General features: G+C 42.5%; 1 protein-coding gene across 4 annotated transcripts; it reads right to left on the minus strand.

Annotated features, from left to right (window-relative positions):
* Nucleotides 1-5936: 5936 nt before the first annotated feature.
* On the minus strand, nucleotides 5937-23382 carry sfi1 (SFI1 centrin binding protein). 4 transcript variants are annotated; one of them, XM_039016199.1, is made up of 29 exons: nucleotides 22966-23382; nucleotides 21528-21599; nucleotides 21043-21153; nucleotides 17873-17967; nucleotides 17619-17736; nucleotides 17296-17398; nucleotides 16328-16484; nucleotides 15922-16083; nucleotides 15693-15763; nucleotides 15283-15375; nucleotides 15047-15144; nucleotides 14798-14864; nucleotides 14580-14710; nucleotides 11692-11773; nucleotides 11397-11575; nucleotides 10803-10878; nucleotides 10591-10686; nucleotides 10313-10389; nucleotides 10096-10198; nucleotides 9890-9986; nucleotides 9570-9730; nucleotides 9385-9459; nucleotides 9051-9125; nucleotides 8452-8628; nucleotides 8104-8333; nucleotides 7587-7887; nucleotides 7296-7423; nucleotides 7092-7194; nucleotides 5937-6513 (listed from the first exon to the last, which is right to left on the minus strand). In XM_039016199.1, the coding sequence occupies exons 1-29, from the start codon at nucleotides 23097-23099 to the stop codon at nucleotides 6328-6330; spliced, it is 3558 nt and encodes a 1185-aa protein (XP_038872127.1). In that variant the 5' UTR covers nucleotides 23100-23382; the 3' UTR covers nucleotides 5937-6327. The 4 variants fall into 4 exon arrangements, with proteins under 4 accessions (XP_038872127.1, XP_038872125.1, XP_038872126.1 ...); XM_039016197.1 differs by having other exon boundaries at nucleotides 7296-7501; XM_039016198.1 differs by lacking the exon at nucleotides 21528-21599 and having other exon boundaries at nucleotides 7296-7501.
* Between the last annotated feature and the right edge of the window lie 1811 nt (nucleotides 23383-25193).

Here is a 25193-nt window from a genome sequence, read left to right on the forward strand (position 1 = left end):
AACGGTGGGGGGATATGTGCGTTTGTAAAATTAGACATTGCTTTTAACAGAGAGAGTTGTACATGAGCAAATGTATGAATATGTTAACAAACAAGGTCTAATTTATGATTTTCAGTCGGGTTTTAGAAAAACATACTCCACTGATTCATGTCTACTTTACTTGACTGACTTCATCAGGAAAGAGATTGATGAGGGAAATCTCTGTGGAATGGTACTGCTTGACCTACAGAAGGCCTTTGATATAGTTAACCACTGTCTCCTAATCTCCAAACTGGAGGCTCTGGGGTTAAGCAGTATCCCTCTAGGCTGGGTAAAGTCCTGTTTATCAGGAAGGGAGCAAGTAGTAGAGGTTAATGGTTCACTGTCTCAGGCAAAACCAATGAGTTGTGGCGTTCCGCAGGGGAGCGTCCTTGGGCCTCTGCTGTTTTTATTGTATATTAACGATATGAAATATGCTTGTTCTTGCCGTCTTTTTCTTTATGCGGATGACACTACACTTCTGGTGTCTCACAAAAGTAAAACTATGTTGAAGAGCATACTTAGCACAGAGCTTACTAACATTAGCAAATGGCTTGGAGATAATAAGCTATCTCTGCACTTAGGGAAAACTGAGGCAATCATTTTGGGATCCAGACCTAAATTGAGTAGGTCCTCTGAAATCAGAGTGGAATTAGGGGGCGAGGTGCTGACTACTAAAACCTCTGTTAGCTACCTGAGATGTATCCTTGATGGAAGCTTGGGAGATGTGAGCATGGCCAATAAAGTGCTAGGGAAGGTTAATGCCAGGACTACGTTTTTGGCTAGAAAGTCCAAGCTGCTTGATTAGGACTCCATGAAAGTGCTAGCTACTGCCCTCATTCAATGCCATTTTGACTACGCTAGTACTTCCTGGTTTGGGGGCTTATCTAAACGTATGAAGGGGAAGCTCCAGATAGCCCAGAATAAGCTGATCAGGGTAGTATTGAAGGTGAGTCCACATACACACATAGGCAGGAGCTGCTTTCAGGAACTAAACTGGCTGCCTGTTGAGGCTAGGGTGTCCCAGATTAGACTAGGTTTGGTTTACATGAGTATTTATGGTCCTGCGCCCACATATCTAAGTGATTACTTACCCCGTGTTAGGGATGCACACAATCACAGCAGCAGATCAGGTGTTGCTGATGTGTGCTTATACAGGTTCAGGAATAATGCTGGGAATGGTACTTTCTTGTATACTGGAGCCAAAGAATGGAATGAGTTGCTTCTGCCCATAAAAACAACATCCTCTCTGGGCAGCTTTAAAAATAAAGTTTTTTTTATTTATGTCTTCTGTGCCCATATGAATAACCCCTATGATGTAACTGCAAAGATGAGATAGATGTTCTTCTTCTCTGTTTTTGTTTTATTATTTCACTGCCATACTGTGTTTAACTGTGTTCGATCTTGCCTAGCCATCTTGTCTCAAGAGGACCACAATGGAAGTAAGTCCCAGACTTTATTGTGTGTTATCCTCAATGATTTAATCATGCATGTATGGCTTTTTCAAGTTTTATGTGTGCTTGTTTTTTTAAATGGTCGAATTGATAAACTAAACTAAAAGGAAAAGCAGGATGGGATGGGGGATTGAGGGATGGGTAGAGAGAACAGTAGAGGGCTCTGAACACTATTATTGCTGAAATAACCACTTCCTTTTGTGACTAGAGTCTAATACTTCCTGTGGCACACATCAGAGGGCATGATAGGTCACCAAATATTATTCTGAAGTGTGCCAGGCCTTGCAGTCCCAAGATAGAAAGGGGGGAGAATTTCGGCAGGCAAGAAAATGGCCTTGACGTGCCCCCCCCCCCCCCCCCCCCCTCTCTAATTTCCTTAATTTTGTGGCTAGAGTCAAATACTTTCTGTGGAACACAATACTGGTCAACATGAGCTACCCAAATTATTCTGAAGTGTGCCAGGCCTTGCAATCCCAAGATAGGAGGGGGGGGGGGGGGGTTAGGTAGGCAAGAGAATAGCCCTACTGAAATCCCCGACACCCCCTTCTAATTTCTGTAATTTTGTGGCTAAAGTCAAGTACTTTCTGTGGCACACACTACGGGTCAAGATGAGCTACCAAAATTATTGTAGCTAATTATTATAGTGTGCCAGGCCTTGCAGTCCTGAACCCCCCCCCCCCCCCCCCCCTTCTAATTTCCTTAATTTTGGGACTAGAGTCAAATACATTCTATAGAACAAATTTCACGTCAGGATAGGCAACCAAAATTAATAACTAATGTATGTGTGTGTGTGTGTGTGTGTGTTATATTAAACATAGGGGGAGTAAAATGTAGGCAAGCAATAAACATTTCAGAACAACTACTAGTCGAATAAGACATGGGAGAGATGACGAATTTTGGCAAAGAGATTTATTTATAGACTAATACACTTCAAACAAATAGCCAAACCGAAAACTGCAGACATTACTAGTGCCTCACCCGCGATCAAAATTACATAAAAAACTAAATGAAACGCGATCAGAAATCTCAACTAGTAAGCAAGTCGCAGCAATGAAGAATTGAGTGTGTGCGCGTTCACGCAAGGGGGGGGGGGTTCTGGCAGGGGGGACCTTTTCAGCACAACACTGGTTCCAATCCCTGAGCAGACAAGGTGAAAAATCTGTCGATGTATCCTTGAGCAAGGCAGTTAACCCTAATTGCTCCTGTAAATCGCTCTGGATAAGAGTGTCTGCTAAATTAAGTAAATGTAAATCAAACTATTGCACGAGCGGTAGAACTTTCTAAGTTTGAGATCTGTAAAACAGTTTCCAATATCTCACACCTCCAGTTTTTGGATGGTGTAATAAAAAAAATCTAGTGTAATAAATTGGTGAAAATCACTGCACTGTTGAATTCATAGAATGCTGAAAAATAAAGTAAACTCAGCAAAAAAAGAAACGTCCTCTCACTGGCAACTGCGTTTATTTTCAGTAAACTTAACGTGTACATATTTGTATGAACATAACAAGATTCAACAACTGAGACATGAACTGAACAAGTTCCACAGACATGTGACTAACAGAAATTGAATAATGTGTCCCTCAAAATCAAAAGTAACAGTCAGTATCTGGTGTGGCCACCAGCTGAATTAAGTACTGCAGTGCATCTCCTCCTCGTGGACTGCACCAGATTTGCCAGTTCTTGCTGTGAGATGTTACCCCACACATCCACCAAGGCACCTGCAAGTTCCTGGACATTTCTGGGGTGAATGGCCCTAGCCCTCACCCTCCGATCCAACAGGTCCCAGACGTGCTCAATGGGATTGAGATCCGGGCTCTTCACTGGCCATGGCAGAACACTGACATTCCTGTCTTGCAGGAAATCACGCACAGAACGAGCAGTATGGCTGGTGGCATTGTCATGCTGGAGGGTCATGTCAGGAAGGGTACCACATGAGGGAGGAGGATGTCTTCCCTGTAACGCACAGCGTTGAGATTGCCTGCAATGACAACAAGCTCAGTCCGATGATGCTGTGACACACCGCCCCAGACCATGACGGACCCTCCACCTCCAAATCGATTCCACTCCAGAGTACAGGTCTCGGTGTAACGCTCATTCCTTCGGCGATAAACGTGAATCCAACCATCACCCCTGGTGAGACAAAACCGCGACTCGTCAGTGAAGAGCACTTTTTGCCAGTCCTGTCTGGTCCAGCAACGGTGGGTTTGTGCCCATAGGTGACGTTGTTGCCGGTAATGTCTGGTGAGGACCTGCCTTACAACAGGCCTACAAGCCCTCAGTCCAGCCTCTTTCAGCCTATTGCGGACAGTCTGAGCATTGATGGAGGGATTGTGCGTTCCTGGTGTAACTCGGGCAGTTGTTGTTGCCATCCTGTACCTGTCCCGCAGGTGTGATGTTCGGATGTACCGTTCCTGTGCAGGTGTTGTTACACGTGGTCTGCCACTGCGAGGACGATCAGCTATCCGTCCGATCTCCCTGTAGCGCTGTCTAAGGCGTCTCACAGTACGGACATTGCAATTTATTGCCCTGGCCACATCTGCAGTCCTCATGCCTCCTTGCAGCATGCCTAAGGCACGTTCACACAGATGAGCAGGGATTTGGGCATTTGTTTTTTGGTGTTTTTCACAGTCAGTAGAAAGGCCTCTTTTTTTTAGTGTCCTAAGTTTTCATAACTGTGACATTAATTGCCTATCGTCTGTAAGCTGTTAGTGTCTTAACGACCGTTCCACAGGTGCATGTTCATTAATTGTTTATGGTTCATTGAACAAGCATGGGAAACAGTGTTTAAACCCTTTACAATGAAGATCTGTGAAGTTATTTGAATTTTTACGAATTATCTTTGGAAGACAGGGTCCTGAAAAAGGGACATTTATTTTTTTGCTGAGTTTATATACAGTGCATTCATAAAGTATTCAAAGAGATTTTTGGTCACTGGCCTACACACAACACCCCATAATGTCAAAGTGGAATGATGTTTTATTTTGTTTTATTTTTTTAACAAATTAACAAGAAATGAAAAGCTGAAATGTCTTGAGTCAATAAGTATTCAACCCCTTTGTTATGATATGCCTAAATAAGTTCAGGTGTAAGAATTTGCTTAACAAGTCACATGGACTAACTCTGTGTGGAATAATAGTGTTTAACATACCTCGCAAAGAAGGGTGTCTATTGGTAGATGAGTAAAAAAATAAAGCAGACATCCGTTTGAGCATAGTGAAGTTATTAATTACACTTTGGATGGTGTATCAATACACCCAGTCACTACAAAGATACAGGTGCCCTTCCTAACTCAGTTGCCGGAGAGGAAGAAAACTGCTCAGGGAATTCACCATGAGGCCAATGTTGACTTTAAAATAATTCCCGAGTTTAATGGTTGTGATAGGGGAAAACTGAGGATGGATCAACATTGTAGTTACTCCGCAATACTAACATAATTGATAGAGTGAAAAGAAGGAAGCTTCAACAGAATAAAAATATTCCAAAACATGCATCCGGTTTGCATCAAGGCACTAAAGTAATACTACAAAAAATGTGAAAAAGCAATTCACTTTTTGTCCTGAATACAAAGTGTTATGTTTAAGTCTATGCTAGGTAAAGTTCCGCCTTATCTCAGCTCACTGGTCACAATAACACCCACCCGTAGCACGTGCTCCAGCAGGTATATCGCACTGGTCACCCCCAAAGCCAACACCTCCTTTGGCCCCCTTTCCTTCCAGTTCTCTGCTGCCAATGACTGGAACGAATTGCAAAAATCGCTGAAGCTGGAGACTTATATTTCCCTCACTAACTTTAAACATCAGCTATCTGATCGCTGCAGCTGTACGTAGCCCATCTGTAAATAGCCCACCCAATCTACCTACCTCATCCCCATACTGTTTTTATTTACTTTTCTGCTCTTTTGCACACCAGTATTTCTACTTACACATCATCATCTGCTCATCTATCACTCCAGTGTTAATTTGCTAAATTATAATTACTTTGCTACTATGGCCTATTTATTGCCTTACCTCCTCACGCCATTTGCACACACTGTATATAGACTTTCTTTTGTTTCTATTGTGTTATTGACTGTACGCTTGTTGATTCCATGTGTAACTCTGTGTTGTTGTGTTGCACTGCTTTGCTTTATCTTGGCCAGGTCGCAGTTGTAAATGAGAACTTGTTCTCAACTAGCTTACCTGGTTAAGGTGAAATTTAAAAAAAATCAATTATGGTAAAATGTTGCACAATCCAGGTGTGGAAAGCTCTTAGAGACGTACCCAGAAAGACTCACAGCTGTAATCGCTGCCAAAGGTGATTCTAACATACTGACTCAGGGGGTTGAACACTTATTTAATCAAGATACTGTATATTAGTTTATTTTTCATACCTTTTTACAAATGTTAAATTGTGTAGATCGTTGACAAAAAAAACATCAATTTTAATCCCACTTTAACGCAACAAAATGTGGAAAAAGTCAAGGGGTGTGAATACTTTCTGAAGGCAGTATTTTATTAAATCATTTAAAAACACAACATATGATGTAATTCACAGTATACAGTAAAATAAAGGCCATTACAACTTAGTCAAATCAAACATAAATCTTACACAGCTGTCTTGCCATGCCATTCTTTCTTAGTCAAACCGATTTTCACCAAGATTAGGATAATAAATTCAAAAGCTACAATTGAAGAATTTCCATGAATAATTCTGTTCTTATGGTTTTATACTATAAAAACAACCAGTAGAGAATGACATGTCAAAAATATGGACAGGTGTAGTCTCATCAGAAGTCCTTGTGCTCCTTTATATAGGTCTATAGTGCTCCTCCTCCTCCTCCTGACTCATGGCACTGGGACGGCCCTGGTCATGTCACCTAGTGTGGAGTGATGAGCAGTAGCTCTGGAGGCCTACTGAGAATGGCCTGTCCCAGACCCTGTCCTGTGGCCGTGCTGCTTTGGAGGAGAACACTCTCTATCCTGTGGATCCTGGCAGCGTGGAGGATCATCACAGGCTTCTGCTCTGCCAGCTCAGATGACAGCCTGCCAATACGCTCCTCTAGCTGTAAATGACGACAACACAAAGAGCATGAAATTAATCTGGAATGACCACAAAATAACAGGAAAAATTGTTGCATGATATGGCATGGTTATTATGTGCTTGACCTGTTGTAACTTTTGAATGTTCTTGTTTTCATAGCTGAAGATTTATGGCTCAAATGAAATGATACCTCCAGAGGAATGCGTGCTAAATCAAAGCCATCCATTTAGTTAAGTGGATAGGAAACACATGAAAAAAATATTGCTTCTTGTTTTCTTCAAGGACTGGTGAACAGCCGGTAAAACGACAATTGTTTTTGTTTATAAATCGTTATTTGCGCTGCCATTGTGGCCTGGTCGTCACTAGTTACCACAGCCACAAAGTCATGAACCCAGCATACTTCTAAAATGTCTCTTCTTAAAATGTGATTTTAAACCTAACCTTAACACCATTGCTAACCATATGACTAACCTTAAATTTGCTTTTTGGTCTTAATTTTTGTTTTTATGAATTTATACAATATAGCCAATTGTGGCTGTGGTAACTAGTGGAAACCTTGTGGCCCTTGCATATACTGTATCAATGACCACAGCGTCTTACCTGCTCCAACTCTTTGCGGATAGTGTAACTCTCCTCAGTTTCTCCCTCACTTCCACTCGTCTGCAGCCAGCTTCTCAACACTTCTTCAAGTCTTCGCCACGACCTACACACACACACACACACACACACACACACACTTAAATCCACCAGAATGTATAAATGAGATCTATCAGAAATGTTCATCACAGAGCTGTGAGTCCTTACTGAAGTAGCTTGCGGTCCTGTTGGAAGCGCAGCATGTCCAGACGGATGTTGAGCAGCTCTCTGGTCCAGGCTAAAGTGGGATCCACATTCTCCTCCTCAGTTAACACATCTTCTCCATCAGACTCTGGCTGTTGATGTAAGGTGGAGAACTCATTGGGGGGCAGTAGTGAGGAGTCACTTTCCCATGAGCCACTAGGCTGCCTCACCTAAAAAACAGATATTCTATAAAGAAATCTAATTGAAAACACAGTAAAATGACTTTACATGTGTTTTTGGAATATAGTAACTTACCTTAGTTTGAGTGTGGGTGGCCATGAATGAGGAAGGGGGCAGGAGTAAGTCCTGGCCTAGTGATTCATGATGTGGGGCCGTTGGGAAACTGAGATGGGGAGCTGGGTGTGCCCGTATGGGAGAGATGGGGATGGAGGCTGCAGCAGGGTAAAGGTTCGCTGTCACTGGGACCTTGGTTTGATGTGGAAGAGGACTGGGTCTTTGATGTAGAGGAGCTGTAGGTGGGAGCAGCTCTTTGACCGGGGAGTCAAGCAGATCTCTAGGCCGCCGTGGCTGCAGTCTAGAAGCACGCACCGCCACCCTGCACACAGTTATAGAGCTGCTGTAAGACTGAGCATAAGAATTAGAGACATAGTTTCCCAGGCACACATTAAGCCTTGTTCTGGACAAAAAAAGTGATTTGTATGGGGATTCTCCATTGAGCATTCTTTTTAGTCCAGGACTCTTAATTGGTATCTGGAAAACCCTCCCATAATGTTTAGGGCCTGATGTTTGCATAGTAACTGTGCCCACTTACAGGTGGTTGAGGATGCCGTCTCCTGCTCTCTGCCCCACTATGCCACTCTGGGTATGTGTACGGCTGTGGGTGCGGCACTCTGGGTCAGGGCTGGGTAAACAGAAGGTCACACTCTTCTTGGGGGGCACTGCTGTCGCTCTAGGCGGTCTCGCCCTGTGTGGTCCACTCAGGGCCCGCTGTTTCCACTGCATGGCACAACGCAGCACCACCCTTTGGAGACGCCGCAAGCTCTGTAGATCACAGACAAGACGGACTTGATCCAGTTCCACACAGAGACACACAGACATTCAGGCAGGCAGGCAGACATACTATCAGATAATCAAACACAGCAAGTGCTCACACACACACCTGCTCCTGGCTGTGCAGTGCTATGTTGGTGCTGAAGCTGCCCATATGAGCGGCGTGTGTGAGGACGTGGGCCACTCCTTCCCTCAGCAGCTGATCTCTATAGAACTGGGCAGCCTGGGCCAGCCTTTCCTGCTTTCTGTCCTGCTCTGTGACCCACAGCCTCCAGGCCTCCAGCACCTGGATCAGAACACACCAAGGGATCAGACGTCTCATTCAGTATGTCTGATGAGTCTTCACTCTTCTATATGTTTCCACTATTCACCGGGGGGCGTCTCATTCATTATGTCTATAGAGTCTACTGTATGTTTTCACTTCCATTTCCTTTATTCTAGCTGTGGCCTGGATATCATCAATGAGAACTTTACACGCGCCAGCCTGGTCACAGATCTGATTGTGCAGTCTTGCGAACTCCAATGGTCATTGGCAAGACAGCACAAAAAGATCGGGACCCAGGCTATACTTCCACAGGGTCAACAGTAGTCATGCAGGAGACATAATTCCTCCACTACAGACAAACAGAGAGAGGGGGATAATATCTCCTGTGTTTTAAGTTGGGCTGAAAGCCAGCTGCCAGTGAAGTATGTGTGTCCAGGTATTACCTTGGCCTGGAGACTGAGGGACCAATGCCAGAGGGCCAGTTCTGTCTGCTCAGCCTCTCTCCTTCTGTGCTGCAGCTGTGCAGGCCAGGACCAGAGGAGAACAGCACACTTAGATAACAGCCAGGAGTTCACCAAGACAATCAGAGGGTTACAGACTTACCATTGAAAGTTTATATAATAATCTGGCCTTTCTTTAAGACAGTAAACATCAGAAAATATTTTTTTCCAATTCCATCAATGTATTTAAAAGTGACTTGAACAAAAGTTCACGCAAATCTTGTCAAGGAGGCCTTTAATATTTGAAATAAGCATGTTAAAACAGCAATAAGTTCACCACAATTTTCCAGTGTGCAAAGAAGAGCTGGCATGTCTTCTGTCTCAGCAGCAAGTGGCCTCTCCCTTTCATCACCTAGAGAAGGACCACATAAACAACACAATACTAACACAAACCTACCTAGGATCAGAAAGTATCAAATAGCACACTGCAGACTCACAGGACCAAATGCAGTATCCATCTACCTTGTAGCTCTGCTGATGCTGCTGGTACATAGTCCATGATCTGAATGTTCTGCAGAGAAGAGAGTGGTGGTGGAGCCTTATGGCTTTCTCCATGCCTATACTGTCCTCCACAACCTCTCTGCTTCGCTCCCTCCATCTCCTGAAAGTCGCCTCCTGCCGCACTGAGACATAAGAAATGATGGCAATAGACTTGACATGTCAATGGAGGCTTTATTCAATGTGCCGGGAGAATGATCTAACAGAAAATAGCATTGAATAATAAACAATTTGTCTCCAGCTGCTTCACTAAGAATTGGAGCCATGGTAAAGTATTTCTCTACCTTTATCCATGTGAGTCTGAGCCTTGCTCACTGCCTCTCTCTGCTGGTGACAGTTTGACACTGCACAAGATGTGGCTTTCCTCCATCCCAACAGCACCTACAGGAAAATAAATTAGGCACATTTGTGGGTGAGCAGTAGTTATAGCTACGGAATCAGTCTTGGTAACATATGAAGCAGTAGATAGGTCTTACAGCAGCTCCAATACCTTAACCTGAACGCAGTGCTGGTAGTGGTTCTCTGCTGTCTTCTCTCTGCTGCTGGCTACTGCCAACAGGGCTACATTCTCCTTCCACACACGCAGAATCCTCCTGGGAACACATAATACAAGTGTCAGTTAGAAATATTGCAAAATCAATATTACAAGTAAGAGATTGTGGATAAAGAGGTATATATAGAGACTGTGACTCTATTTAGGTTGATACCTGAGGAAGTGTTTCTGATGTTGACTGTAGCGCTCCTCTACATGCTCATAGACCTGCTGTCTTTGGAGGTGATGCTCCTACGGGTGATAGGCAAAGAGATTACAGCACGTACCACAGGATACACACAAACCAACAAAGCGGAGCCCATTCCGTGTGCACCAAGCAGGTCAGAAGATGCATGATGACCAAATTAAATGTTGCTGTGCCAGTTTACAAAGCACACCAATATAAGTGTAGACTTGTGTCATTTATTACAGTTAATGTTAGGTCTGCTGTACCTTCCAGGCCTGTAAAGTGTGTTTGAGAAGTCTGTGTTCATAGTAACTGTCCATCTGATCCAGCCTGCTGTTCTTCTCTGTTCTGTGCTGGACATACTGACACATCAGACAGACAGACAGAGACAGACAGACACAATGTGGGATAATTACTCTGGACAAACCAAACATTACAGCATGGCTAATGGTAGATTATGTATGGCAAGATGCTGTACCTCACTCCAGCCACTCAGGGCGTGTCTCACACAACGCACATCACCATGTCGACCTGCCTGCTCCTCTCGTTTTCGCCTTATGAGATACATACGAAAAAACACAAATATACAAACCAAACACACATATACATGAAGGACTAAGGCAAAATCTCAAAGGGTCTTCAACTGTCAATCAAATCCAGTTAAGAATAATCTCCTGTTAAGAAAGCTCAATCTGTAATAGTTAGGACTGAAAACATCCTATATCATGTATACCGTATATGTCGGAGTACCTTTTAATGTGTATATCAAACAATATTTCTGTCATGTAATACTGTGTATAAAAGTACCATGCATGTAAAATATATGAATAATGTATATGTAAAAAAATAGCTGTAAAAAAAAAGTTTTAAAAAAGGACCTTTGTCCTCCAGAGGGGGGTGGGGGATGGGCCCGCAAAAAAAATGAAGAATAACCTCACACTTGCCTACTTCTTTCTGAACAGGTTGGTCCCAAACAGTCAGCGTCAGGTCATTCAAGTAAAATACAATCAAAGTTGTAAGATATCATCGTGATCCTCGCTGATATTTCAGTGAACTGCCGGTGGTATAGTACCTGTCCCGGATCACAGTGACATTGTCCTTCCACTGGCTGAGTGTGTTGTGGACTAGAGTACGGCGGTACAGTGTGTCAGAGGCTCTCTGCTTCTCCCTCTCCTCCTGTTGTTGCCTCGCCCTCCGCTGCCAGTGGTCCCAGGCTCTCATCAAACACGACCTCTCCTCATGCAGCAAGGCCTAAAGGGCAAGACAGGTGGGCCCTCTTCGGCTATTTGTCTGTACCATGACGGTGTGTTGTATGTATATCTTTGAGTGGTATGTTTGTGTGCGTGTATTGTGACTGTGTATTTTACCATCCTCTCAGCCAGTCTCTGCTCCTTCCTCTCCTCTGAACGTCCCCACCAGGTATAGAAGGCCCAAGTGTACTGATGCTGCCTACAGAGGGTTAGAGTGGGTCACACACTAACACAAACGTCATGCTCACAAATCTAACTGTATGTTGTTCATAATTATAAACTGGGTGGTTCGAGCCCTGAATGCTGATTGGGTGACAGCCATGGTATATCAGACCGTATACCACGGGTATGACAAAACATTTATTTTTACTGCTCTAATTACACTGGAAACCAGTTTATAATAGCAATAAGGCACCTTGGGGGTGTGGTACTCCAGGCACTCCGCTTTGCATCGTGCATTAGGACAGCCCTTACCCGTGGTATATTGGCCATATACCCCCTCGGGCCTTATTGCTTAAATGTAGCCCAGGGGCCTTAGTCACATTGGGGGGAATTCAGACCTGAGTTACACTTAATTCTCTCTACAGGTATTCTGACCTTAGAAAGCGCTGTCCATTTAGTTGTGTTAGGCTTTGAAACAACATCCACAACAACCACGTTTTACAGTGTTTCAACCTGCTGTTGAACTTCTTTCTTCAATTTGATCATCACAGTGAGGTGAGTTTTAAAAGTACTATAGGCCTACTGTTCTGATGTGTTTGATGTGATTTCCAAAGGCATTTGCATTGATTTCAGAGTGGTTAGAGGGACAATAGAGCCCTGAGTACCAGTCCATTAGGACCTGATGGAGGGACAATAGAGCCCAAGGTCCCAGGCCATTAGGACCTGATGGAGGGACAATAAAGCCCTGAGTACCAGGCCATTAGGACCTGATGGAGGGACAATAGAGCCCTTAGTACCAGGCCATTAGGACCTGATGACGGGACAATAAAGCCCTGAGTACCAGGCCATTAGGACCTGATGGAGGGACAATAGAGCCCTTAGTACCAGGCCATTAGGACCTGATGACGGGACAATAGAGCCCTGAGTACCAGGCCATTAGGACCTGATGGAGGGACAATAAAGCCCTGAGTACCAGGCCATTAGGACCTGATGGAGGGACAATAGAGCCCTGAGTACCAGGCCATTAGGACCCCGTGGTAGTTAGCAAGTATGCTACCAAAGCATGTCCAGAGTGCATTAAAGGAGATTACCGTGACACAGCGGTCACATGGAATTTTACTGTGGCCGTGACTCATGACTGCCTATGTGGTGGTAATATGGTCACCGCAACAGCCCTAGGTCTAGCGAACCTGTCGGTTCCAAGTGGAAAAACATCTAGGCCTACATTCCTTTTTCAGATAGAAATAACAGCATTCTCCATGCACTGTAATTTATTAATTAATAAGAGCTATTGATACTTAGGTGCCCATAGAATATGTATGCCTATTTTCACAATTCTATATGTATTGTGATTTGATACTGCGATTTTATTGCGAGTTGATGCTCCAAACATATTGCTCTGTATGTTTGCTGCAGAGGCACAAGAGAGAGCATAAAAAATAGTTTTTATCAGTCATGGGAATAAAGGTGCTGAAAACATGTTGGCTCAATATTTAAAAAGAAAATGGAGAACAAGCTATAGGATGGAAAATACCAGAGTTTTGGAGCTGGTACAGCTGATTAGCGCTAGCTACAGCAACCACCAACAAAAAAATTAATATATATCAAGATATGTAACTGTTTAAATGTTTTCCCCCATCACTATTGATAAGAGCTAGGTAAATGAGTAATATGTTTGGGAAGGGGATTGTACATACAAATAGCAATTGTTTGAGGATTTTTCCTTCTGATTGCTGGAGACTAATGTGAAACCAGTCATGGAAGCAAACTGAAAAGCATAATAACATGACAGGCATTTCCGCCCCTTTCCCACAGTGAAGTATAAAATGCTGTGACTTTATGCATAATTTCAATAGTATGACCTAAGCATTGCACAATGACAGTCGCACTCTCTAATGTTTTAATTATATGCCTCAACTTTCTGTTTCCTACTATTCTATCATGTTAAATATTAGCCACTATCAGTATTGACCGTCAGTTTGCCACACATATTCAAATGCCGATTTACTGTTCCCTTCAGTTGGTACAGTTCGTATCATTCCATTTCAGTACATTGTTTAATTTACCTTATTTGCTTCCTCTGTAAACACTGCCACGTCCGTGTGGTTGTTGCTGAAGAACACTAATAATATTTGATCATATTTAAAGTAAAAAAAATGTTGGCTAATTAAATCATTATGGAGCACAGCCCAAGCCATAACAGTTTGAACCTGACGCATGGTGCAATGCTTGGCCGTGTCATCACACAGTTCCATGGTCAGCGCGGGCAACAGGCCAGGGTATACTACTACTGTACACTGTTCTCCCTATTATAATTCTATGTATATTCATCTTCCAACATTACCATGGGTTGAAGAACTGAATGTGGCGTTTTTATATTTTGTGCCTGAAGGCTCTCCAAACCCTATTTTTCCATTAAGTAGCCTAGGGTCCATAAAAACTTCCTTAATCATAGATATTGTGTTCTAAAACTGAGATAAATATGCATATGTTCTAATAACTATCTTTCATCTCCATTCTGAACGCATTCTAATGTTGTGCCAATCAAATTCAAATGAAAGTTACCAGTATAAAAAGGGATTGCTTTAGAGAAATTAACAGAAAAACCAATTGAAGAAACACTCCTGATCAAATTGGTATGCCACCCAGTGTGAGTTTTCTAGGGTTGATTTAAATGTATTCAATGCGTGCAAGAGAGCAACACCAAAACGCGTAAAAACGGCATACATTTCCTAAGTCTAAATCGGCCACAAAGCATCTTATAGTAGTAGTGCTGATCTAGGATCAGACAAGTGACACCTGATCCTAGATCATCACTAGGTCAGAAACAGGATGGAACTCACTGATTATGGAGTTGTGCCAGCTCTGTCCTCTCCCTATGCTGTCTCCTCTGGCAGGTAAACTCAACCCATGAGTCAAGACACTGTGGAAAGATGTGGTCAGCAAACCAGGCCTCAGCACGACGCTCCAGCCCCTAAAACCACACACAGTCCACACAATGCCAATGAGTGGAATGTAAGAGGGTGTGTGTGTGTGTGCACATGTGTACGGGTGGGTGTACCTGCATGTGTCTGTGTTCAACAAGCTGCTCTCTCCAGTGGCGCAAGCAATTGCTCTGCAGTGAAGTGCTGTCAAAAGATGGCATTAATGAGATCAGAAAAACATGTATCATAGAAATAGCATTACTAATATGAGAAAGTGTATCATCAATTCATAACTGTGTGTGTGAGTGTGTGTGTGTGTGTGTGTGTGTGTGTGTGTGTGTGTGTGTGTGTGTGATGTATGTGTATGTATGTATATGTGTGTGTACCTGTAGTGGGTCAGTGCCATCTGCATCTGCATCTGAAGTCCCTGATCTTCAGCTTCCTCAAGACGTTGCTGCCAGAGTCTCCAATATCTGCATGTTACCTACAGAAAACACACACAGAAATGTTGTTTGAAAAACATGAATTGGGTGTCATACTTACTCTGTACTGTTAGAACAATTGTAATGATACTAATGCTGGGTGACTTCATGGATATTAGCTACAGTATAATAACACTTACAGTGTGATGATGATGCTGGACAGCGATGTTCTTGTTGAGACGATAAGTTTTGCTCCGAGTGACATTGAGGGTCAGACTTCTCAATCCAGTGTGCTGTAGTAGACAGACCAAGTTGGAGTGAGAGAATTAAGGAATACTCTATGGCAGTGGTTCCCAACTCCAGTTCCTAAGTACCCCCAACAGTACATATTTTTATTGTAGCCCCGGACATGCACATCTGATTCAACTTGTCAATTAATCATCAAGCCCTCAATGAGTTGAATGAGGTGTGTTTGTTCAGGGCTACAATGAAACGGTGTACTGTTGGGAGTACTGGAGGACCAGGGTTGGGAAACACTGCTCTAGGGTACAGTAACCAGTCTCTATGGATGTCCATAAACATTCATCAGATCAGTGCTCCTCCATCTTACCAGTAGATGGCGGTGTTGGTGTTGACTTGCAGCCTGGTCTCTTTCAGACTCCTGCATGCACATCCTCCTGTCTGCACAGGAGCTCAGGAAATGTTCAAATAAATTCAGAGAAGTATGATGTTGCAGTAGATGAGAAAAGTCGAGAATTGCCTTATGCTGTTCTTGCAGTAGTGTGTGACTCCACACCAGGCCCTGGTGTTTTACAATGAGTGTGTGTGTAGTAGGATACAGTGTCTCCAGCGCTCCAGTGCCCTGCGCTGTGTGCTGCGTTGTGCCAGTCTATAAGAAGCCTGCCCTCTCTCCACCTCTCTCTGTCTGCTCTGTAGTCCACTTTTCCACACAAACCAATACCTCCTGACCAACTGGAGTTGCCAGGCTCGCACCGCAACATCTGAAACACAGGAGGTAAACAATTATATAAGAATAATGACAACAGAAGTAGTGTTTTTCACTGGAAGTTCTCGAGGATTTGAGAGTTTGGTGTTTGTTTTTGAGACCATTTAAAATGATCAAAATTTGTCAATATACGGTATGTTTCTGAAAAAGTGTGAGTTTAATCCTAGACCATGAATGTCCAATGATTGTGACAGAAGACCAACAGTACATATGATAAAGAGATTAATAGAAGATGGGACCTTGTGGTTTCCTCTTAGTTTGGCGGAGGTGAACATAGCTGATCCAGCCACAAAGCGCCTTTCTTTGCATCCCATGAATGTAGTGCAGTGAAGACTTGGACTCCCTCTCTCTCCAACTACAGGCGAGCATGTACACTTCTCTCCACTGAAGCCATGCCTAAGACACAACAAACATACATGCTCAAATCCTTAAGAGTCTGTTGACGCACCCATGCGGCAATCTAAGTAATTTAATTGAAAAAATCCCCATCAAAATCCGTCAGTTTAAACTAGAGATGTACGTTTTTTTGCATGGGCTGCATCTCAATCCACTGCATCCGCCTCTGTCGGCCTTCCGCATCTGTGTTGGAAGGTGGCCGAGCTACAGCGGTGATTGTCAGACCATGAGACATCCTGAAAATCGGTCTTCTCACAAAAATAGTTTGGCCTAGAAACTATTTGGACCACTCTATGGAAAGCGGAGACTAACAATGGCGTTCTCCATTTTGCTCTACGAACTCCACGTGACTTGTCTGAAGGTAAGCCATACAAATTAATGGAAGTATGGAGATTTGAGTTTGTGCCAACAAAAATAAAGGGTTAAATATGTGCCAAAAAAACGAATATTGCCTTAGCTTTCTTATATGGCCTAGATATAGGACGGACACTTCAAAACCTTGTTTCTTATTATTTATTTTTTTACTGTCTTTGCCATTTTTGAATGTGTTATTCAATGCGTTTCTATGGGTTATAGTTATAAAGGCCAAATTTGATATTTTATCAAATAATTTAACATATTCTTTTAATACCTAAAGGGGTCCTAAAATTCAAAATGAAATAGCTAAATGATCCATGGTATGACCATCTTAAAACAATTCCCCCCCACCCCCGGCTTAGATGTTAGTCCAATAAAATGTAACATTTTAATTCACCAACACCTGGGGAATGGTACAGATATGTGTGGGATGTATAAGATGTGCTCTACTCACTCTGCCCTGTAGCATCAGAGCCCAGTGCTGCAGTGCTTGGTCCTCCATAACACAGGCATCATATCTCCTCTGCAGCCCAGTCTGCCACACAGTCCACATCCAACTGTATTGGGGAGAACACACATAAGCATTAACACAGGCTGCCCCCTCCCCTTTCACTTACATTTAATCAAATGGTCAATCATATATAAATCCGTCACGCAATGACTGTGTATGCCGGAAGTTCACTAACCTCCGAGTGACTTAGTCAGTGTATTGTTCCTGATTCAAAGTAATCCAAAAATAAATAAACAAAATAGCATTTATCAGTCATAATGCCTCACCGTAGAGCTGTGAGTTTCCGGAACTGAAGAGCAGATTCTTGCATCCTGTGTTTCATCCTCCTCATCTCGATGTATACTTCCCAGCTGTCCCAGGCCACACGCTGACACCACCTCTCAGCTGGCATACAGGAGAAACTCTAATTACTGCTGTGACTCATAACATGCCCTGCCAGCCACTACTGCTGGGGTCCATCATTTTCCAGAGGGAGACATTCACCTAGATTAATACCAAAACCACACAAGCCAGTCCATACCAAAACATGTTGCTTTTTGGAATATCCTCCTCTCCTCCTTCTGTAAAGACACACACCTCTGCCAGCCATGGAACACCTGGTTATACAGATAATACCTACAACACAGGAAAGACAGCATCATCAGTTTCCACATTGGCCAAACTATTGTTGGCTGCCATACAGCGCCTTCGGAAAGTATTCATACCCCTTGACTAGGGAGGTTGCAGTGCCACACAGGCAGTCATGACCTCAGTAAAATTCCATGTAACTATTGAGTCAAGGTAAGCTCCTTTTATGTACTCTGGACTTGCTTTGGTACTACCCAACTTGCTAACGACCATCAGGTCCTATTGGCCTGGTACTCAGGGCTCTAACATTGATGCAAAAATCACATCAAACACTTCTCATCAAAACAGTAGACCTATCATACTTTTAAAACTCACCTCACTATGATGATCAATTTGAAGAAAGAAGTTCAACAGCAGGTTGAAACGGTGTATAACATGGTTGCTGTGGATGTTGTTTCAAAGCCTAATACAACCAAATGGACAGCGCTTTCTAACGTGATGATTCAGGCAAAACACCCATAGGTATATTAGAGCTTTTGCATATGCATAGGCTTATGAGCCCAAGGACCCCCCCCCCCCCCCCCCCCCAAAACGGAAATAAAAATTATGATTGTTCCATTATACAATACATAGCCTACCACATATTACATATGGCAGAAAAACATAAAACAAAACTGATTTAAGATGTCTTTGGTACATAATTGGTCTAGCCTTTGAGTGTGGACTGTATTATTATGCATACTGGATGGACTGGTTACCTTATGCTACGCTCCAACATTTTTATCCATGAGTCTGGGAGAGAACGTATAGCCCTAGGCGGTGCTGTTGGTTCATTGATTGTGCAGGGCGACTTACAGTTAGTCTACAATTAGTGAATTTGTATTTTGAATAGCCTAGTAATAGGGATTTTATTATATTTTCATAATTAATTGGGTGACACATTACCTTTAGCTATACAGAATATAGAATCCTCTCTCCTTCATTCCTTTCTCGAGCGTACAGACGGGCTGTCAACAGTTTAGTGAAATATGTTTTGTTGCAAAAACATGTTACTAACGATGTTCCCAAACAGATTTCACTTGGTTTCCCAAATTAAGCACTGGGTAGCTGTAGGAACAAGGTTGAAGAGGCCATGGCAAACAGAGTTTGGGCAGAGTATCACCTGTCAGGCAGCGAGAGCATGCTCCTCGAACAGTGGTTGATACATGGAGTGAAATAAGTGTTGTTATATTTCTCAGCTGCTCATATTAAGCACATGCTCCCGCTATAAAACCCAAGTAGCCTACAAAACGGACAGGTGGGAAAGCGCGCGGCTTCCATTTGCTATTTGAGTGCATTCAAATTACATTACATTTTTTCCCCTGCCCCTTTGATAATGGGCTATTCTAAATCAGAACAAATTTCATGACTGCCACAGCCCTACACTTTTCCACATTGTGTTGTGTTACAGCCTGAATTCAAATGGATTTTAAAAAACTCACCCATACACACACAATTCCCCATAATGACAAAGTGAAAACATGTTACATGTTTATAGAAATGTTTGCTAATTTGTTGAAAATGAAATACAGAAATGTCTCATTTACATAAGTATTCACACTCCTTTTCTATGACATGCCAAATTGAGCTCAGTGCATCCAATTTCCTTTGATCATCCTTGAGATATACGGGTGAAGGAGTCAACCTGTGGCCAATTCAATTGTTTGGACATGATTTAGAAAGAAACACACATGTCTATATAAGGTACCACAGTTGTCAGAACAGAAACTATACCATGAAGTCCAAGGAACTGTCCATAGATCTCCGAGATAGAATTGTGATGAGGCATATCTGGGGAAGGGTATAAAACATTTTGAGTGTTGAAAGTTTACAATCGCACAGTGGTTTCCATTGTTAGGGAATTAAAAAAAGATGGAACTACCTAGACTCTGCCTAGAGCTGGCTGTAAAACCAAACTGAGCAACCGGGCAAGAAGGACCTTGGTCAGGGAGGTGACCAAGAACCCAATGACGGAACTTCAGAGTTCCTTGGCTGAGATGGGAGAACCTGCTAGAAGGACAACAGTCTCTACAGCACTTCACCAATCTGGGCTTTATGGGAGCATGGCCAGACGGGAGCCACTCCTGAGGAAAAGGGAAGGGCTTGCACACCTGTAGTTTGCAAAAAGGCTCATGAAAGACTCAGATCATAAGGCAAAATATTCTGTGGTTTGATGAGACAAAAATGTTACTATTTGGCCTGAATGCAAAGTGCTATGTCTGGAGAAAACCAGGCACAGCCCATCACCGTCTAACATCATTCCTACCGTTAAGCATGGTGGTGGCAGCATCATGCTATGGGGATACTTTTCAGTGGCAGGGACTGTGAGACTAAAGATAGAGGGAACAATGAATTCCAAATACAGGCACATCCTTGATGAGAAACTGCTAAAGAGTACAAATGACCTTAGACTGGGGCAAAGATTTACATTTCAACAAGACAATGACCCCAAGCATGCAGCCAAAGCAATGCTGGAATGGCTTCACAACAAGAATGTTAAAGTCCTTGAGTGGCCCAGAATTGAATTGCATTGAAAATCTGTGGAAAGACATGACGATTGCTGTTCACCACCGCTCTCCATCTACCTTAACAGAGCTTGAGAATCTGCAAGGAAGACTGGGATACAATCCCCAAATCCAGATGTGCAAAGCTGACAGACATAACAAAGACGACTCAAAGCTGTAATCACTGCCAAAGGTGCTTCTACAAAGTATTGACTCGTGGTGTGAATATTTATGTAAATGAGTTCAGTATTTAATTTTCAATAAATTTGCAAAAAATTCTAAAAGCATATTTTTAAGGTTGTCATTATGGGGTATTGTGTGTAGATGTGTGAGAATAATTTTTAAAATCCATTTTGAATTCAGTCTAGCACAACAAAATGTGGAATAAGTCAAGGGGTATGAATACGTTCTGAACACACTGTACATCACAGCAGGCAAAGCTGGTTGCAATGACGTCATTACAACCAGATTTTAAGGTTGTAATAACGTAATTTCAACCAACAGACTTTGTCCGTAAGTACTGATGGGCATGTATTGTCACCCCACAACTGAGCAGCAGCGGTTAGAGACAGACACTGACCTGTAATGGCAATCTGCCCTCACTGTGAGGCTCCACTCCCTCCTGGCTGTCCACCACTCATCCTTCCAGCCCCCCTGAGCCCGCTGTAGCACCACTCTGCGATGGTGAGACCTAGAGATTGGAGAAGGTAATAATCTTCCAGTTAGAGAATTCAGGCTACACACAGTAGATATATTCACAGCATCAGTGCCTGACTTGGGCAGGAGCTCACCAGAGCGGAGTACCAGCACATTAAATGTTCTACAGCTTAAGCTCCTGTTCCTCTTATAGAATATTAGCTAAAAAGTATTTTGGCGCTCCTGCACCTAATTGTAAACAGTACATCCACCCAAAATGAGTACCCACAACTATTTCAGTCCAAGTCAAGTACTGCATAGCATCAAGAGCTTTACTAATGTTATTTTCCCACTATTTGACATTGTAATCCATTAAATTCAAGCAGTGATGTAATCTGGCTATTCCTCCACAGGACTGAGAAAGTGCACCTGGCTTTGTAAGGATGAACACGTCCAAAGGTCTTCTGCATCCATAGTTTGAGAAACTTCCGTGCAAGGTGCCTAGAAGACAGAGTTTGATCTCAGGGATGGACAACTCGAGTCATGGAAGGGCGTTGTGTGTGCAGGCTTTTATTCCAGCCCAGCACTAAACATACCTTAAATATACAGTGGGGAGAACAAGTATTTGATACACTGCCGATTTTGCAGGTTTTCCTACTTACAAAGCATGTAGAGGTCTGTAATTTTTATCATAGGTACACTTCAACTGTGAGAGACGGAATCTAAAACAAAAATCCAGAAAATCACATTGTATGATTTTTAAGTAATTAATCAGCATTTTATTGCATGACATAAGTATTTGATACATCATAAAAGCAGAACTTAATATTTGGTACAGAAACCTTTGTTTGCAATTACAGAGATCATATGTTTCCTGTAGTTCTTGACCAGGTTTGCACACACTGCAGCAGGGGTTTTGGCCCACTCCTCCATACAGACCTTCTCCAGATCCTTCAGGTTTCGGGGCTGTCGCTGGGCAATAAAAATTACAGACCTCTACATGCTTTGTAAGTAGGAAAACCTGCAAAATCGGCAGTGTATCAAATACTTGTTCTCCCCACTGTACTTTACAAAAATATAAACTTAAGGTGCAACAATTTCAACGATTTTAGTGAGTTACAGTTCATATAAGAAAATCAGTCAATTTAAATTAATTAATTAGGCCCCAATTTATGGATTTCACATTTACGGGCAGGGGCGCAACCATTGGTGGGCATAGGTCCACCCACTTGGGCGCCAGGCCCATCCACTGGGAAACCAGGCCCAGTCAAGACAGAAATACTCCTCAGTTTTAGCAGCTGCCCAGGTGACTGGTCTCAGACAATCCCGCAGGTGAAGACACTGGATGTGGAGGTCCTGGGCTGGTGTAGTTACACTTGGTCTGCAATTGTGAGGCCGGTTGTTCCTGCAGTCAGCATGCCAATTGCACGCTCCCTCAAAACATCTGTGGCATTGTGTTGTGACACAAAACTGCACATTTTAGAGTGGCCTTTTATTATTTCCAACACAAGGTGCACCTGTGTAATGATCATGCTATTTTAACAGCTTCCTGTCAGGTGGATGGATTATCTTGGCAAAGGAAAAATATTCACTAACAGGGATGTAAACAAACTTGTGCACAACATTTTTGAGAAATAAGCTTTTTGTGTGTATGAAAAATTTCAAGAAACTTTTATTTCAGCTCATGAAACATGGGACCAACACTTTACATTTTGTGTTTATATTTTTGCTCAGTATAATCAGATGTGTTAGTGCTGGGATTAAACAAAAGTCAACACAGACTAACGTTATAGCCTTCCAGTTCTAGTCATGGTCGATTGAATAATTACATCTGGCCAATTGGTTTATTTGAGGGGCTACTTCTCACCTTATTCTCAACTCCTTGAGTCTTCCACCTCGGTTCCAGGTGTATCCGACTTTATAACAAGATATAACATTGCGTGAAGTTATTTTTGCACCAGTTATATTTGACTTTTGGGTTCCTCTACCTCTGGAAGTCATTGCCACAACAGTTGTCGAGTTAACCACCTGAGAAAGCTAGCTACTACCACTGACCGTCAATCAGAAGATTGGAAACTTCTTCAACTTCGTTAGCTGAACACACTGGCATTCTCTTCATATGAATAACGTACCATGCATGATATTTTCTTCATTCCCTAACCAGTCTCAAGTCGACAACGCAAATTGAACCGTTACAACCGCCATAGAAAACGCAAACAGTGTTTTGTTCAGTGAGGTATACGAACGGTTTTGTTTGTTAAATCCAACTGTCGCGCATACATTTTTCCACTGTGAATAGGAGGAAATAACTAAGTACTTCCGGGTAACGGATCTGTGGGAATGCAAAATAGCAGTCCCGTCCTCTATACGTAGTAAATTAATAATTAGGTCGAAAATTATTGAACATTTGCAAAATTATAGTTATCATACAAAGAATAATGAAAAGTATTTCTATAAGATATTATGTTGTTTTTTAATAGTAAACTCTGTTTATTGTCTGTGTAGTCCTATCATTTATTGTACCGTACACAATTTCTGTATGTTATTTATTTTATTTTATTGTGTGTGTAGTCCTATCATTTATTGCACCGTACACAATTTCTGTATGTTATTTATTTTTTATTAACAACAAATCAATACAGGAAGTACATGTGGGAACACAAGTATATATAAATAATATACAATGGACAATTGGTCTAGGGTGTACAATATCACATTACACAAGGATCTTAAGGGACATACATACACTCATTATTCTAACAGATTTTTTGTTAGTAGAGTATTTAATTGTCTTAAAATTCAGTTCAACTTCTTTTTGTAAGGTAAGAAAATTTGTTTTTTGTTTGTAAATTTACATTTGTGAATATGAAATTTGGCCAAAATTTACTCAGGAGCACTTGTAGCTTCCAAATCCACATATTTACACCCAGAGGAGCGTCACTGCGCATGTTGCACCCCTTAGAAGTTAGTTTCTCACCTAATCACCTGCTAACAGTAGAAATTTGGCATCCCATTATAAGGCAAGCCAAGAGTGCAAGTCTGGTATGGAATGGTGTTTTATTTTACACTGGAAATTAACAGAGTAAGCTAAAATAGTTCATTTATTCCTTTGTAATTAAGATGTAGTCCTGAATTAGTCAGTCAGCAGAAATTAAAGTTACAATACAAAAGTTCAGACTGGACTCTGGTTTTATGGACACAATCAATATTTTTTCCTGCACAGTGCTATATTGTACCATATAGTCTCCAGGGATATAGGATCCAGGGTCACCATGCAAACTTTTTGTATTTGTGTTTTTATAAGTTTTTGCAAATGTATTAAAAATAAAAAACAGATATACCTTATTTACATAAGTATTCAGACCCTTCGCTACGAGACTCGAAATTGAGCTCAGGTGCATCTTGTTTCCATTGATCGTCCTTGAGATGTTTCTACCACTTGATTAAAGTCCACCTGTGGTAAATTAAATTAATTGGACATGATTTTGAAACGCACACACCTGTCTATATAAGGTCCTACAGTTGACAGTGCATGTCAGAGCAAAAACCATGTCATGAGGTCGAAGGAATTGTCCTTAGAGCTCCGAGACAGGATTGTGTCGAGGCACATATCTGGGAAAGGGTACCAAAAATTGTCTGCAGCATTGAAGGTCCCCAAGAACACAGTGGCTTCCATCATTCTTAAATTGATGAAGTTTGGAACCACCAAGTTTGGAACCAAGAACTCGAGGGAGAAGGGCCTCGGTCAGGGAGAGGACCAAGAACCCGATGGTGAATCATGGTGGGAGCATCATGCTGTGGGGATGTTTTCTCAGGGACTGAGAGACTAGTTAGGATTGAGGGAAAGATGAATGGAGCAAAGTACAGAGAGATCCTTGATGAAGACCTGCGCCAGAGCACTCAGGACTTCAGACTGGGGTGAAGGTTCACCTTCCAACAGGACAATGACCCTAAGCACACAGCCAAGACAACGCAGGAGTGGCCTCGGGACAAGTCTCTGAATGTCCCGGAGTGGCCCGGACTTGAACCCGATCGAACATCTCTGGAAAGACCTGAAAAAATGTGCAGCGACGCTCCCCATCCAACCTGACAGAG

The sequence above is a fragment of the Salvelinus namaycush genome, chromosome 20 (assembly GCF_016432855.1).
Source record: "Salvelinus namaycush isolate Seneca chromosome 20, SaNama_1.0, whole genome shotgun sequence".
Lineage (NCBI taxonomy): Eukaryota > Metazoa > Chordata > Actinopteri > Salmoniformes > Salmonidae > Salvelinus > Salvelinus namaycush.

Coding starts and splice junctions, on each gene's coding strand:
- sfi1 (XM_039016197.1), bottom strand. CDS start 23,099: ATGACTTCCAGAGGTAGAGGAACCCAAAAGTCAAATATAACTGGTGCA. Junction 16,084..16,327: donor AACTAAGAGGAAACCACAAG/GTCCCATCTTCT, acceptor CCTGTGTTTCAG/ATGTTGCGGTGCGAGCCTGG. Junction 10,879..11,396: donor GTCACTGTGATCCGGGACAG/GTACTATACCAC, acceptor GTATCTCATAAG/GCGAAAACGAGAGGAGCAGG.